At 37.1% G+C, this 16,383-nt stretch overlaps 1 protein-coding gene across 1 annotated transcript in view; it reads left to right on the plus strand.

Annotated features, from left to right (window-relative positions):
* Positions 1–10,112, plus strand: part of si:ch211-191a24.3 (tensin-3) — a 68,471-nt gene extending 58,359 nt beyond the window's left edge. Inside the window, exons 22-28 of the mRNA XM_015604839.3 lie at positions 1,166–1,261; positions 2,676–2,753; positions 3,016–3,093; positions 4,541–4,709; positions 5,153–5,221; positions 7,123–7,152; positions 7,314–10,112. Coding sequence (XP_015460325.3) covers positions 1,166–1,261; positions 2,676–2,753; positions 3,016–3,093; positions 4,541–4,709; positions 5,153–5,221; positions 7,123–7,152; positions 7,314–7,458 — 665 coding nt within the window. The 3' untranslated portion in view covers positions 7,459–10,112. The remainder of the gene's footprint in view (positions 1–1,165; positions 1,262–2,675; positions 2,754–3,015; positions 3,094–4,540; positions 4,710–5,152; positions 5,222–7,122; positions 7,153–7,313) is intronic.
* Positions 10,113–16,383: the final 6,271 nt, after the last annotated feature.

The following is a 16,383-nucleotide window of genomic DNA, read 5'->3' on the forward strand; positions in this document are numbered from 1 at the left end:
TGTTAAACAAAACAAATTACTCAGTGCAGTTTTTTTCTTTACTAAGTTGAGGAGTTCTTGCTATAAAACGGATTAGAACATTACTCAAATAGAACTATTCACTGTATACCGACTCTACCTCTTCACAACTTTACAACTGATTCTCTCAAACACATTAAGAGGCAAGAAATTCAAGTAATTAACTTTTGACAAGTTCAGCACAGCTGTTAACTGAAAGCCTGGATTCCAGGTGACTCTACCTCATGAAGCTGACTGAGAAAATCCAGACAAGATGTGCAAAACTGTCTACTATGAAGGATCTAAAATATAAAACATATTCTGGTTTGTTTACTAAACAAATGCATATGTTTTTTTTCTAGATAAATTGGATAAATTTAGTATTAATGTACAATTCAGAAAAATGTTATATAAAATAATGAAAAACACTGAATTTAAGGTGTGTCCAAACCTTTGACACACGGTACTGTATATATAACTATTTATAGTGTGTAAGTCTATCTATATGAGTGCCTTTGCATTTGTACGCTATAAGAGCAGGTGTGTTTAGGAATGAGCTGTGAATGGAGGTCAGCTGGGCTTTGCTGCTACAGCATTGTGTTCAAAAGAATGAGCTGAAGTGCTGGAGTGTGTGTGTGTGCTCATATCAGAGCAGCTCCTTAAACAGCCTGTCTCTTTCAATCAGAGGAAGGAAGGCAGGCAAACACACACACACACACACACACACACACACACACACTCACACGTTCACATCCTTGTCACATCCCCTTACGAGCTGTGTAAAGTCATATTCGGAGGCTTTATTGGGAAGGGTGGGGTGTTATGAGAGAAGAGATTGTGTCTCAATCTCAGGGTGTGTGTGTTTAGATGTCTGTGTCTAATAATGCTGTTTGCAAGAGAACAACCACAAGATATGCACTATTGGCATATGCCTTTTGTTTACCATGTGTTTTTGAACCAGTATGAACTTTTATTTACAGTGAGATAGTTGGTAATTTTGCAGAGAGAGAGGATGCATGCATTCTTGTCCAATTAACAGTTAACATCCAAAATATGACACATTCCTAAGACAAAAGCACCCATTCTTAGTGCAGTAATGAGAACACTAGTGAACAGCTGTGACTCAAATTCTTCTGTACGTAAGAATTTGTTTCCTGTCTGTGTGCAGTGGGGGATCTGACCAATGAGCTTGTGCGCCACTTCCTGATAGAGTGTACACAGAAAGGAGTGAGGCTGAAGGGCTGTCCTAATGAACCCTACTTTGGTATGTATGGGTGGGTGGGTGTGTGTGTTGGGACTATCATTTCTTTATCACAATACTGACCGTATACACACTGCAATAAACCTTCAGTCTTTCTCAATCATGATCTGAGGATCCTGACCAGTCTTACATATGTGTTTCCATGAAATCAATCCTCAAGATCCTCAGATAACCATTCTGGAATTGTTGAAATCTGTTAAAATGTGGTAATTTGTTCATCAAGTTTTAAATTAGGTTTAAATTAGCTTAGTTTAGCATCTCATTTAAACCTAAAATGTTAACAACTACGGGAGACTCTCAAAGTGTAAATCATTTTGGTTAAAAAATAATGATCATTAGCACATTGGATCATATTGTAAATTAGAAAATATAATAATATATACAGCTCTGAAAAAATAAGAGAGGGCTTCAGTTTCTGAATCAGTTTCTCTGCTTTTGCTATTTATGGGTATATGTTTGAGTAAAATGAACATTGTTGTTTTGTTTTATAAACTGCAGACAACATTTCTTCCAAATTCCAAATAAAAATATTGTCATTTAGAGCGTTTATTTGCACAAAATGAAAAATGGCTGAAATAACTAAGAAAACAAATTCATATTCATAAAGTGTTAAGAGTTCAGAAATCAATATTTGGTGGAATAACCCTGGTTTTTAATCACAGTTTTCATGCATCATGGCATGTTCTCCTCCTTTTGAATAATTTTTGCCAATCCAGGTGCAAACATTTAAGCAGGTCAGCTTGGTTTGATGGCTTGTAATCATCCATCTTCCTCTTGTTTTAATCCCAGAGGTTTTAAATTTGGTGAAATCAAAGAAACTCTTTTTTTCCAGAGCTGTGTATGTATACTAATATCATACAATGAGCTAAAGAAAGATAATTTGTAGCCAACTGTGCAGTAGAGTGAATGATATTACATTTTGTTTTACCTTCTGAAGAGTAGATAATAGAGCTTAATTGTATCCAGAATACTACTTTATAATTATTCCATTTTTTTTAAAACAAGCATCTCATCTATTCAGCAAAAATAAAAAAATAAACCTTAAATTATCCCCCAAAGCTTAGGGTTTGTCCAACTGCATTTGTTTGAAATGTTTATTTTTATTTTATCAGTGTTCCCTACTCTCCCATAAATGCTTTAGCATTAGCTGAAGCTAGATGAGATCTGCAGTTTAAAGATATGAAAGCATAAATAAGGCATAATATAACTTTACAGCAACATCATATTTATTCACAGGGAGTTTGGTTAAGCAATCGAAGCAATTCTCAAAATCATCTGTATACCATCAGCTCCCTCTGGTGGTCAAGCTGCACATCTACACAGGATTTCAGTGTCGTTAGATGTTCTATTATTCTGTTTCATATGTATCATTATTGAATGTAAGATACGTCATATGTTTATTTCTCCTGTTTTGCAGGTAGTCTTACTGCTCTTGTTTGTCAGCACTCCATCACACCACTGGCTTTGCCCTGTAAACTAATCATCCCAAGCAGAGGTACTGTGTGTGTGTGTGTGTGTGTGTGTGTTGGGCAGAAGTGTCTATTAATATCATTATTATAATATACTATTATAATGACGTTTTGTTATTAAGGAGATTTTTAACTTTATATGTTGCAAAGCTATAAATGGGTCATGTTAAACAGTATTTAATGACAGTACTTATCAGATTTGTTATTTAAATTATATTCTTTGCTCTCTCTCTCTCTCTCTCTCTCTCTCTCTCTCTCTCTCTCACTCTCACTAACTCACTTGTACAGATCCTCTAGAGGACCTTACTGAGTCTCAACAACAGACTTCCACAAATTCAGCAACGGAGCTACTGAAACAAGGAGCAGGTATGTTTTATATATGCGTGTTTATCCACGTTTGATTCAGTTTGATTCAATGTACTATCAAACAATACTTCCAAAATCAAACCCTGACCACTTTCCTTTCCTTGAATCTGGTTGTGCACAGATAATAATATTTACAGTCTTATGAAAAACATTTGGTCATCCCTGTTCAGATGAAAATAGATTTTTTTTTCTCCTACAAAAAACAGATTGTAAAATAAAATGTCCGCTTTATTTGATTAATACAATATAAAATAGTGGAATGTGTAATATGCCTTATACTTGCTATCAGATGTTTAGTATAAGTTGGCCTTTTAAGCTATGTGATTGTGTAGAGAAACCTTTTTCATTTGATTGGGCTACACAATAACTCAATATAAAAATATATTGCAATATACAATGTTTTAATAATGGGGAATTTTTTTTTTAAATAACCTTCTAATATTTTAAATCACCCTCTTTCTGTATGTTATTTACACCATCTATCACCAAATTATTTTTATTAAAGGAACCATTAGCTATATGATTTGACATTAACATTTTTCTGTGGCTTTTTTATTGTTATATATATTATACACACCAATGGGTTTCTTTATTTCTTTATTTAATTTATTTTCTACATTGCAGATTAATATTAATGACAGAATATTAGTTAAGCAACACATACAGGTGCATCTCAAAAAACTATAATATCTTTGAAAAGTTACTTTATTTCAGTCATTAATTTAATTATGTGAAACTCATATATTATATAGATGTGGTAAACACAGAGTAATCTATTTTAAATATTTACTTCTTTTATTGTTGATGATTATGGCTTACAGCTAATGAAAACCCAAAAATCTTTTGTCACTGTGGGCAGTGTGCCAAATTGTCAGCAGAGGGAAGCATAAAGTGCCGTGAGTTTTTTTGGGGGGGAAACACTGCACTGACTTTGGACATGATACTTGATAAAACACAATGGATCAACACCAGCAGATGACATGTCTCTCCAAACCATCACTGATTATGGAAATTTCACACTAGACCTCAAGCAGTTCGGACTGTGTGTCTCTCCACTCTTCCTTTAGACTCTTCTCCCTTGATTTACAAATGAAGTGTGAAATTTACTGATGATCAGTGATGGTTTGGAGAGACACGTCATCTGCTGGTGTTGATCCACTGTGTTTTATCAAGTCCAAAGTCAGTGCATTGTTTTCCCACAAAATCTTACAGCACGTCATGATTCTCGCTGCTATGTGGATTTAATTTTCCACATGTGTTTCTGTATAGCATTAAAGTCAGTATTAAATTTACAATAAAAAAAAAAAAAAACTTTTGGTACTGTAAGTACTTTAACGAATACCCTCAGTACTTCAGACAGTATGTTAAACACTAAAACAGATATATATTTCTGTTTGTGTATTTTTGTTTGTTCCAGTGTTTTCTGATGAGTGTGTGTGTATTTCAGCGTGTAATGTGTGGTTCCTGGGCAGCGTAGAGTTGGAGTCTCTGACAGGAGTGCAGGCCATACAGAAAGCCTCCACAGTAATCCTCGGTCAGAACCCTCCGGCCACCTCCACCATCGTCCACTTTAAAGTGTCTGCACAGGGCATCACGCTTACAGACAATCAGAGGAAGTACGTTTTACACAAACACACACACACACACACACACGTGTATTTAAAAATCTGACCACCAAAACTAGCATGTTTACAACTTCTTGCAAAAGAAAAACACTCCTGGAAAGAATAGTTACACAGCACCACTCGGTTACATCACTAAACCACTTGCAAGCCATGACACAAAAACCCACACACACAATGTGACTCATCAGCTGCTTTCACAGCTAGAGATGAATTTCTTTCACACACACTTGCGAGCCCTGGTTACTCAGGTAGACATGACCACACCCTGAAGCGTGTATGATTTAGGTCCTTCACCAAAAATAAACTTTCACACACAGCAGGTTTTCGTAGATACACATCATCTGCTGAGACAGGTTTATGATATGAACCTTCATAAATATCCTGAAATAACAACTTATGATTTACTGGGGCTTAAACTGAGTCTGTGTTTACAGATTGTTCTTCAGGAGGCACTACGCTGTCAACACGGTCATTTTCTGTGCTCTGGACCCTCAAGATAGAAGGTAATTATCTCACACACATACACACCTTTACAGAGATGAACCCATGTTTTTATTTAGGACAAAAGGCAGCCGAACTGTATAATTCTTTGGGGCCATTTGTCCAGCATGTGTTTTTTTTTTTTTTTTTTTCTTTTTTTGTTTTGTTTTGAAATAGTACCTTTATAATGTATATACCAAACTGCTTTAAAATGCAAATAAAACAGTAAACTAGTAAAAAAAAAAAAATCTGAAAATTCACAACCCCTTCTAATGACGGCATTCAGCTACTACCAACACACAAACACAGACACACAAATACACACACAGCTTGTCTAGCCCCTTTAAAGAAGTACTGCGGGGGTCGGCAATAGGTGGCCTGCAAGCATGGAACATCTGGCCTGTGAGGTTGTTTTAACTATAATGAACAATAATGAAAAAAAAAATAAATAAAATGCTTGTCTGGTGAGCTTTAATTTACACTACTCCCCATCTCTCTGTCACGCTCGACGTGACTTTAGTTTCCACCCGTTCTTGCTTTACTGCTTGTCCTTAGGCTTCCAATCTCCTTATAAGGGCATGTTTCTCGGATGTGTCCCAATTCACTAGCCAGGGAAGCAGTAGTGTATAGAACCGCGTCCCTGATGACCCAAGTTTGATCCCGCATGAGGAACGGTGTTTTTATTTTTTATATTTTTTCTTTTTTCTTGGGTTTACCTGCTTTAAGATCAACTGTTCTGCAAGTGGGTTCAACAACCCTCTGGGCTGTTGAGCTACTAGTCTGTAACACTCCATCCCATTACACTTCATTTCCCAGAACAGAGTTTTTTTTTTTTTTTTGTGGCCCGCTACGTAATGGCTTGAAAAATATTTTAAAACAAACTTAATTGCCAACCCCTGCTGTAGAATATATCTGGTTAAGGTTAGATAAATTATATAATATAATATAATATAATTATATAATAAAGTCCCCCATTATTGAGCTGTGCAGGTGGTGCGGTGTATATCCACCTTCACTAATGCTCTCTTTACCGAATGCAATCAAATCATCAAAGCAATGCTCCAAAATGTATTAGAAAGCCTCCTCTAAAAAGTAGGGACATTTACTCCAACAAAAGCTGGACAAACTTTTGTATAAAAAAATTTACTTGCTTTTTTTAAACTGGTTGATTACTGATAAAATTGTTACAGAGCTTTCAAACTATTACAGAGTTTATCTGAATTAGAAAAATCATTTACTGTTTTAGCTTCTTTTAGTGCAGAGTGAAAAGAATAGTCATACATTGAATCAGGACCATCTCTTGGATATGTTTCTAAAGAGCTGCAGATTCCAAGTCTGTTCAGGATTCAGGAAATTGTACCTGACTAAATTGTATCTAAGTTACTAGAAAGTGTAGCCTGTTAAAAAAAAAAAGATCTGATGGAAGAGCTGACTGTCACCTTCAGCTGACAGAAAGTTTGTTCTGGCTTAGCCAAAATGGTCAGGTTAGTATTACTGTGATCAGATAAGAATAGTCACTTGGAATTGGAAAGCTATAGTAATCATTTAACCCCAAAAACAATGAACCACATTAAGCATGGTGGTGGTAGCATCATGCTGTGGGGCAGTCCTGCTCCCAGTGGACAGTTACACAAATAGCTGGGATAATGTAGAAGATAGGCACAACTTTATACCATCAGCTAAATGTTTAAAACGTGGGCATCACATGGCTTGGTTAGTTAAATAATAATAATATAAGCAATTAACTGTCATTAGATCATTATCAAAGTTTTTTTCACTAGTAAAAGTCTAATTTCTATGCAGACTCGTACATTAATGCTTTGGTATAGATGGATCAGTGAGCAAAATGGCAAAATTAGATGAGCTTGTGCACCTCTTTTCCTGCTCTTTCTCAAGTCTTAAATCTGTATTGCTTTATTCAAAGGTGGACAAAAGACGGCTGTTTGGCTGCAAAGTAAGTTTAAATCTGTCGTTTTTTTATTTTATTTGTTTTTTATATATACACTACTATATCTATCTTTGTTTAGGCTGTATCACTATATTTTGCAATATTGATAATGTAACAATAAAGTTCCCTCACTGATTAGATGTGTCCATGCGTGTGTTTGAATACAGGATCTTCGGCTTCGTAGCGAGGAAGAGCGGCAGCAGCACAGAGAATGTGTGTCACCTGTTTGCAGAACATGATCCTGAGCAGCCTGCCAGCGCTATCGTCAACTTTGTGTCCAAGGTGATGATTGGCTCTCAGAAGACGAAGTAGAGCCACGCCCACCAGGAGCATTTCCAGTACTACGCTCTATGCTTGGTGATTCTTCATCACATTCCCCATATCACTTAAACACTGCACTCTGCATACAACCCATATGGCTAGATCTTTTACAGATTTTCTACAGTGCCTAAAGGGGTTCTTTACGTCATTGAAGAGCCACTTTTTAGTTCTGTAACGAATATTAGAACCTTTCAGCTGTTCTATAAGGGAATACTCCAGTGTGGTGCTTCGTTATGGATGTAATTGTGCTGGGTCACCACATTATGTGTGTCAGTATGTCACCCTGAGTGTGATGATGTGATGATGTTGCCAGTTTAACACAGCATGGCTTTAAAAAAAATATATATATATAAATGTGTCAACAGTGATGTTGACACATTGAGGTTGACACTGACAGAGTGGGATGCTGTGGGAAACAGTAACTGAAGCCAGTTGGATATAGAATGCTGCAGAATGCATTTAACATGAGGCTGAGCAATCAGAACTATGTTATAACAGTTGCTTTCATAGTTAGTTCATTTAACTAGAGTTGGAACATGTTTTACTACCATTTAAAAAGTGCCTGCCTGTGAATTATCAATGAAAAAAATAAATGGGGCTTGGGAATTCCAAGAAGACTGAAGACTGTTAAACACTGACACTGTGGGCCGTGGATAAGTGAGCATTTGAACTTTGTGAAATTAAGCATCCTACCAGCTGTTGTGTGCTATTACCCAACCAGACAAATAGAGGGAGGCCCAGCGTCTCAGCTTAAAGTAACTTTAAATTACTGCCTGTGCCCACTGCAAATAGAGGCTGGCCGCACCATGTGATCTAAATGCCAGAGATGCAGGCTGCACCGTGCCAACTTGTGTGAGAGTTGTGTGCGAGTTGTGTGAGAATGCTTTCCCAGGCCACTTTCTAGTTAGTAAGCCTACAATTGAAGGCCTTTGCTAAATCTTTGCAGCTTATAGCATCGTTTAGCTCTCCAGTGCCTCCAGCCCTTTGGAAAACTCTGCAGAAACTGCAAAAGTTAAGAGACCACTTCAATTTCTGAATCAGTTTCTCTGTAAAATGAACATTGTTGTTTTATTCTATAAACTACAGACAACATTTCTCCCAAATTCCAAATAAAAATATTGTTATTTAGAGCATGAGAAATGAGATAATAATGATGCAGAGCTTTCAGACCTCAAATAATGCAAAAAAAACAAGTTCATATTCATAAAGTTTGAAGAGTTCAGAAATCAATGTTTGGTGGAATAACTCTGGTTTTTAATCACAGTTTTCATGCATCTTGGCATGTTCTCCTCCACCAGTCTTGCACACTGCTTTTGGATAACTTTGTCACTCCTGGTGCAAAAAATCCAAGCAGTTCAGTTTGGTATAATGGATTGTGATCATCCATCTTCCTCTTGATTATATTCCAGAGGTTTTTAATTTGGTAAAATCAAAGAAACTCATTTAAATCATTTTTAAGGGTCTCTTACTTTTTACAGCGCTATATATATAAATGGTAATGTTGAAGAGAACTGTTTGTTGAATACCTACAGTTGCTCAGCAATAAGGAGGAAATTGCCAAATGCATCAATTATGATGAACCTGGAACATTTTTCAAAGCAACTCGTCCATAATGAGAGAAAGACTAAAGAAATTGATGTCTTGACTATTTAATAGAGGAAAAATGTGGTCTACAATCAGTTTGTTTTCAGAAAACTATATTTATTTTTTATAATGTACACTGACATATTAATATCCTTCAGTTGAAAATAAGTCTTTTAATAAGACTTTTAAACTACATAAATATATATTTTTTACTTTTCTGTTTTGTCTACTTACATTTTTCTGATATGAAATTGAAGATTGTGTCACGTCCAGAGCAAGTTTATCCATTGCTCTGTGGTAAATTCATCAGGCCTTAAAAAAGAGAGCATGCAAGCATGACTGGGTTATAGTGTTTCTATGAAATATGTGAGTCTAGAGAAACATACTTTTGATTTGTATAAAAAATGCATAATTACCTGTAACTGTATCTGAACATTTTATCCTACTTCATGTTTTTCATGTCATGATCAGTAATAATAATAGAAAGACACCATGTTGGATTTTCTGTTGGTAAATATGTTAAATATGTATTATAGCTCATTGTATTCATTTTATATTCATATACAGCTCCTGTTTTTTAATCCGATTGCAAGATCTGTAAATTATATGTTGAAGTTAAATATAAGGATCAAAATCTCCCCGTGCCACTGTACAGTAATGATGCTCACTCATTCTGGCTGCAACTTGTTAGATCAGTATTTGTTGTGTATATAGTATAAACATAAGCAAGTTGGTACATATGAATGAGAATTATAAACAGCACATACTACATATATGTATATATTTATTCTGTAAATAAATCGTAGAGACACTTATGTTAGTGTGGATCCTAAACCACATATGGAGTTTACTATCCCCTTTCGGTTTTCTTCATGTGTGAAGAAATAACAAATACTAGACAATTTTACTAAGTGGATTTGTGGAGGAAAACTGTATGTCTGTATCTTTTTCTGTACATTTCTAAGCTCTGCTATAACCATATATGTTGTTATGTTGTATGACTGTTGTATAGACATGACTACATTATACATACTCAGAAATAATAAAAGTAAATTGTCATATCTTGTGTCGTTTGGAAATATGTGGAGGCTGGCCTGTTACAGGGAAAACCAGCAGGTGGCAATAGTTACCAGAGGCAGAGAGAGAGAGAGAAAGAAAGAGAGATTGCTCAATTTAAATGTTTGAATTAAAAGGGATCCTCTTAAGCATCTAAAACTCTGAATTATATTCATCAGCATTGTGGTTTAGAAGACACAAATAAGAAAGAGGATAAACCGTATCGGTACAGCAATTTATACTTTGTGCTTAAAAACCAATTCAATAGTATTGAATAAGTATTTATAAAGCAATAGTTTTATATTAATGAATAAATTAATAGGCATAAATGTTCAGTATCATATTTAAAACCTCATAGAACTGGTTTATGAGATGGGAAACATTTAATTAAAACATAAAAGAGGCATTCTAATATAATAAAAAAGTAAACTTGCTTTATTGCTGATGCTTAAAACAGTGTTATAACACGGTTATACATAAAGAAAAGGTCCACAAAGCTGAAACTCATACTTTAAGTGGAAGGTTTCGGTGCGGTTTTGGTGACACTGCTATGAGAGCCCAAGACTTAGATAAGGTTAAATCTTTTTATTTGCATATATTTAAATACATATACTTAACACCAAAAAAAATAGTTGCACCCAAAAAGAAATGCACTGCCATTCAGAAGGAAGATAAAGCTGACATTTTTAAAGATTACTACAGTATATATTTATATTTACACATGCAGAACTACGAAATTAAGATGTGATGCAACGTGCCAGATGTCTGCCATTGAGTTGGAGAGGTTCCTAAAGGTGTCCAGCTGTAGTTCATCCCATGCAGCATAAATGGTCAAACAAGACATGATCTCCTTTGGTCTTCATTATAGTCACTTTGACACATTATTTCCGGCAAGGTCCTGCAACCAGTGTCTCTACCTTTTCTGAACATACGCTCTGGTGTGCTATTCCACCAGGACAAAGCTCGTCAACATACTGCTGGAGCTTCAAGAGCTTGCCTTGAGGACACAAACAGTATGCCATGGCCAGCTGCATCGATAGACCCCCAAGTCATCACTGATTGTGGAAACTTCACACTAGACCTCAATCAGCTCGAAACTGTGCGTCACTCCACTCTTCCTCCACAATCTGGTTCCTTGATTTCTAAATAAAATGCTAAATTTACTGATGCTCAGAGACATGTCATCTGCTGGTGTTGATCCACTTTGTTCTATCAAGTCTAAAGTCAGTGCAGCACTTCATGCTTCCCTCTGATGATAACTTTTATGGAGATGTGGATTTCATTTTCCAGCAGGACTTGGTCTTATATACAGTGTATCACAAAAGTGAGTACACCCCTCACATGACAAAATTACACCTTGACACAATAAAAAGTAGTCTGTGTGCAGCTTATATAACAGTGAAAATTTAATCTTCTTTTAAACTAACTCTAAAAACAGCCGTTAATGTCTGAACCCCCGACAACAAAAGTGAGTACACCTCTTTTTTTGTGTGGCCACCATTATTTTCCAGAACTGCTTTAACTCTCCTGGGCATTGAGTTTTCCAGAGGTTCACAGGTTCCCACTGGAATGCTTTTCCACTCCTCCATGATGACATCATGGAGCTGGCAGATATTCGAGACTTTGCGCTCCTCCACCTTCCGCTTGAGGATGCCCCAAAGATGTTCTATTGGGTTTAGGTCTGAAGACATGCTTGGCCATTCCATCACCTTTACACTCAGCCTCTTCAATAAAGCAGTTCTCGTCTTAGAGGTGTGTTTTGGGGTCATTATCATGCGGGAACACTGCCCTGTGACCCAGTTTCTGGAGGGAGGGGATCATGCTCTGCTTCAGTATTTCACAGTACATACTGAAGTACATGTGTCCCTCAATGAAATGTAACTCTCCAACACCTGCTGCACTCATGCAGCTCCAGACCATGGCATTCTCACCACAATGCTTGACTGTAGGCATGACACACTTATCTTTGTACTTCCCACCTGATTGCCGTCACACATGCTTGAGACCCTCTGAACCAAACAAATTAATCTTGTTCTCATCAGATCATAGAACATGGTTCCAGTAATCCATGTCCTTTGCTGACATGTCTTTAGCAAACTGTTTGCGGCCTTTCTTGTGTACAGACTTCAGAAGAGGCTGCCTTCTCAAGAGAGGCCGACCCCCCCACCCCTTTAATCTTTGCAGAAATGCTAACAGCACTCCTGCGCCTATATTTTAAAGACAGCATTTGGACGTGATGCTGAAAATGTGCACTTATTATCTTTGGATGACCAACGTGAGGTCAATTCTGAGTGGACCCTTCTCTTTTAAAAAGCTGGATGATCTTGGCCACTGTACTGCAGCTGAGTTTGGCAATCTTGGCAATCTTCGTGTAGCGCAACAATTCGTCTTTTAAGATTCTCAGAGAGTTCTTTGCCATGAGGTGGCATGTTGGAACTTTCAGTGTACTACAAAATTGAACACACCTGCTCCCTATGCACACCTTAGACCTAGTAACACTAACGAGTTACATGACATTTTGGAGGGAAAATTACAAACAGTGCTATATATGGACATTTAGGGGTGTAGTCTCTTAGAGGTGTACTCACTTTTGTTGCCGGTGGTTTAGACATTAATGGCTGTATATTGAGTTATTTTGAGGGAGGAATAAATTTACACTGTTATATGAGCTGCACACAGAATACTTTTCATTGTGTCAAAGTGTAATTTTGTCAGGGTTGTCTCATAAAACGATTTACGTAAATATCTGCAGAAATGTGAGGGGTGTACTCACCTTTGCTATACATTGGTTATGAGTTACACATTTTAAACTGAATTACTGAAATAATTACAGTAAATTTTCAATGATATTCTAATTTTTGAGATGCACTAGTATATATGTCTGTGTGCTCTTTGCCTTCCTGTCAGCTCACTGCGAGTCTCAGCATGCTTGATTGAGAGATTGATTCATGAACTGATCAAGCGTGTGTGATGATAGAGGTCATGTGGGTATGAAGTGTGTCTTTTTAGTTCAGAGGTGTCTGAGGTGTATGAATGAATGTGATTGTTTGTGTGTGTGTGTGTGTGTGTGTGTGTTTGGATGACTGCCCGACTGGCATTCCTCTCCTATAGACTCACAGTCATGGTGAAGATTGAGATCAGGCAGCAGCTCAGGAGTAACACGTTACATTTTCACAGTTTACTGTGTGTGCGTGCACTCTGTGTATATGAGAGCAAGGTGATATAGATATACAAGTCATATATACAATCATATGAAAAAGTTTGGGCACCCCTATTAATCTTAATCCTTTTTAGTTGTAAATATTTGGGTGTTTGCAACAGCCGTTTCAGTTTGATATATCTAATAACTGATGGACACAGTAATATTTCAGGATTGAAATGAGGTTTATTGTATTGTAACAGAAAATGTGCAATATGCATTAAACCAAAATTTGACCGGTGCAAAAGTATGAGCACCCTTATCATTTTATTGATTTGAATACTCCTAACTACTTTTTACTGACTTACTGAAGCACAAAATTGGTTTGGTAACCTCATTGAGCTTTGAACTTCATAGCCAGGTGTATCCAATCATGAGAAAAGGTATTTAAGGTGGACAATTGCAAGTTGTTCTCCTATTTGAATCTCCTCTGAAGAGTGGCATCATGGGCTCATCAAAACAACTCTCAAATGATCTAAAAACAAAGATTGTTCAACATAGTTGTTCAGGGGAAGGATATAAAAAGTTGTCTCAGAGATTTAACCTGTCAGTTTCCACTGTGAGGAACATAGTAAGGAAATGGAAGACCACAGGGACAGTTCTTGTTAAGCCCAGAAGTGGCAGGCCAAGAAAAATATCAGAAAGGCAGAGAAGAAGAATGGTGAGTCTAGGCTTTTTTATTTTTTTTCATGCCGTATTCATTTTATGTCCAAATATTTGTGGTCATCCCTTCTAAAAAATATTGTGTAGCTTTGTTCTCTGAAAGGATGGATGAACAACCAGTAATTTTAGGGTGAGTTGAGGAGAAGGATTGAGGTGGGCTGGTGATCATCCTCAATCCTGAGCTCACTAACACCCTAGTTGATAAATGCAATTGATTGGCAATGCTCTAAAATCTTCCCTGGAGATCAGAGACAGTTCACTCCAACAAAAGCAGTTTAAACTCATTTTAAGACCATTGATTTAACAAGAAATTATTATAATTTTGTCAAATACTACAACATAGAGCTACACTCACATAGACCTCTTAAAAGCCTATTGTTAATCATGTCCAGAAGAGGCGTCCGAGGTATCTGGGATGAACCATCACACAGTGGAAATATGTATAGTGGTCAGATAAATCAGTTTTTTAAAAATATTTTCTTGCAAGAAATGGATGATGTGTGTTCTGGTCTAAAGAGGAAAAGGACCATACAGATTGTTACCAGCAAAAGGTCTAAACGCCAAGGTCGACCATGGTGTGGTGTTGTCTGTGATGCAGCACTAAATCAGAAAAGTACAACAAAATATTTGAGAAACGTATGCTGCCTTCAGAACCACATCTTTCCAGTGACTTTCATGTATTTTTTAACAAGACAATGCAATAGAAGATGCCATTATGCACTGTAAAAAGTGTATTTGGGTAGTAGATGAAGTAATGCAGTATTTTGAATGAGAATAATGTATAATCTAATTGCTGTACTACTTGTAAGTTATTGCCATATAGCCATCAGCAGCCGGAGTCAGAGAGAGCACAGTTGGCTTTGCTGTCTCTGGGTTGGTAGATAGTGCTCTCTCTCTCCGCATCATTCCAATTGTGATGCTGGCTGGCACAGGCATCTGTGAGATGATGTAAGTGCGCTGGCCACCCTGTGGTGCTGCATCAGCGGCAGAAAATAAGTACATTTTTAAATAAAAAAGCAACAACAACCTGTAAGATAACACACCTTAAATTGTGTTTGCAGGAAGAATGGGACAAAATAACACCTGAAACATTTTAGCACTTGCTTTTTTTCAGTGCCAGAATATCTTTTAAGTGTTGTGAGAAGGAATGGCGGCATTATACAGTAGAAAATGCTTTACTATTCCAGCTTTTTTGTTACCTAAAATGCAGGAGTTAATGTATATTACCAAATGAATTGAAGCTGACCAGACAAAACATAAAATATTTTGGGTTCAAATTGTCTGCAACAACATAATTGCCAAAGTAAATGTTCTAAAGAAATTAATTTACTTTTTTCATACTGTCCCTACCTTTTCTGATTTGAGGTTAAACAGTGATTGTATCACTGCCCACATACTAACTACAGACCTGGCTGTGTGTGAATATTGTTTTAATTACAGTGTAGGTACTTTAGGTATTGTGTGAGTGTGGTACATAAGCAGCACTGAAGGAGCTTGAAGTGTGAAGCCAGTGGGTGTGTTGTGGGTTAGCATGTGTACGTGATGTTTGGGGGCTGGTATAAATTAGTTCTGATGTAAATGTGGGCTTTGAGGGGCGTGTGAGGGGTGTGTAGTATAGGGGTTTGGTTTATGTATATGTTAAGTGGCGAGGAAGCACCTTGTTCAGTTCTGACACACGCGTGAAGCATGGGGGTGGGAGTGCGGCGTGTGATGGAGCCATGTTGTGGTGCGTACGTGAGGTTTGGGGGCTGGTGTGAGTGGGTTGAGGGTGCTTTGTCATGTTGATGGTCAGAGTGTGCAGGTTTATGTACAGTGGTTATTGAAAAAGCAATTGAGAAAGCAGTATATTGAGCTGGATTGTGCCAACTCTGTTCTAGTGTTTTGTTTTATAGAGGTAACATCTTATAGCATACCTAACTATTAACTGTTAATCATCCCTTATCCACCCACACACACACACACAGTGTTGCCGGGTCATGGCATATCGCAGTTGTGTGTGTGTGTGTGTGTGTGTGTGTGAGAGAGAGAGAGAGAGAGAGAGAGAGGGAGAAAGAGAAAGAGAGAGAGAGAAAGTGAAAGAGGTGTTTGGAGGGATGACCTCACCAGGAAAGGAAACTTTCCCACAGTCTTCACACAAAGCCTGCTGTCAAAAGGTGAACAGAGAGAGAAAGAAAAGAAATTTAACACACCAGATGAAGAAAACACACACGCACACACACACACACACACACACACACACACACACACACACACACACACACACCGCCCTAATCTCAAAACACAGCCACTCTCAGAAAGGCATTTCAGCCCAAATATTTAGTGATGAATAAAATAGCAGACGCCATAAAAGGATTGTTAAAAAGAAGCTGACGTGCCGTTTTCTTGACATTTTATGACCATTTACTGTCCAATTT

Source organism: Astyanax mexicanus, chromosome 1, assembly GCF_023375975.1.
Source record: "Astyanax mexicanus isolate ESR-SI-001 chromosome 1, AstMex3_surface, whole genome shotgun sequence".
NCBI classification, from domain to species: Eukaryota; Metazoa; Chordata; class Actinopteri; order Characiformes; family Acestrorhamphidae; genus Astyanax; species Astyanax mexicanus.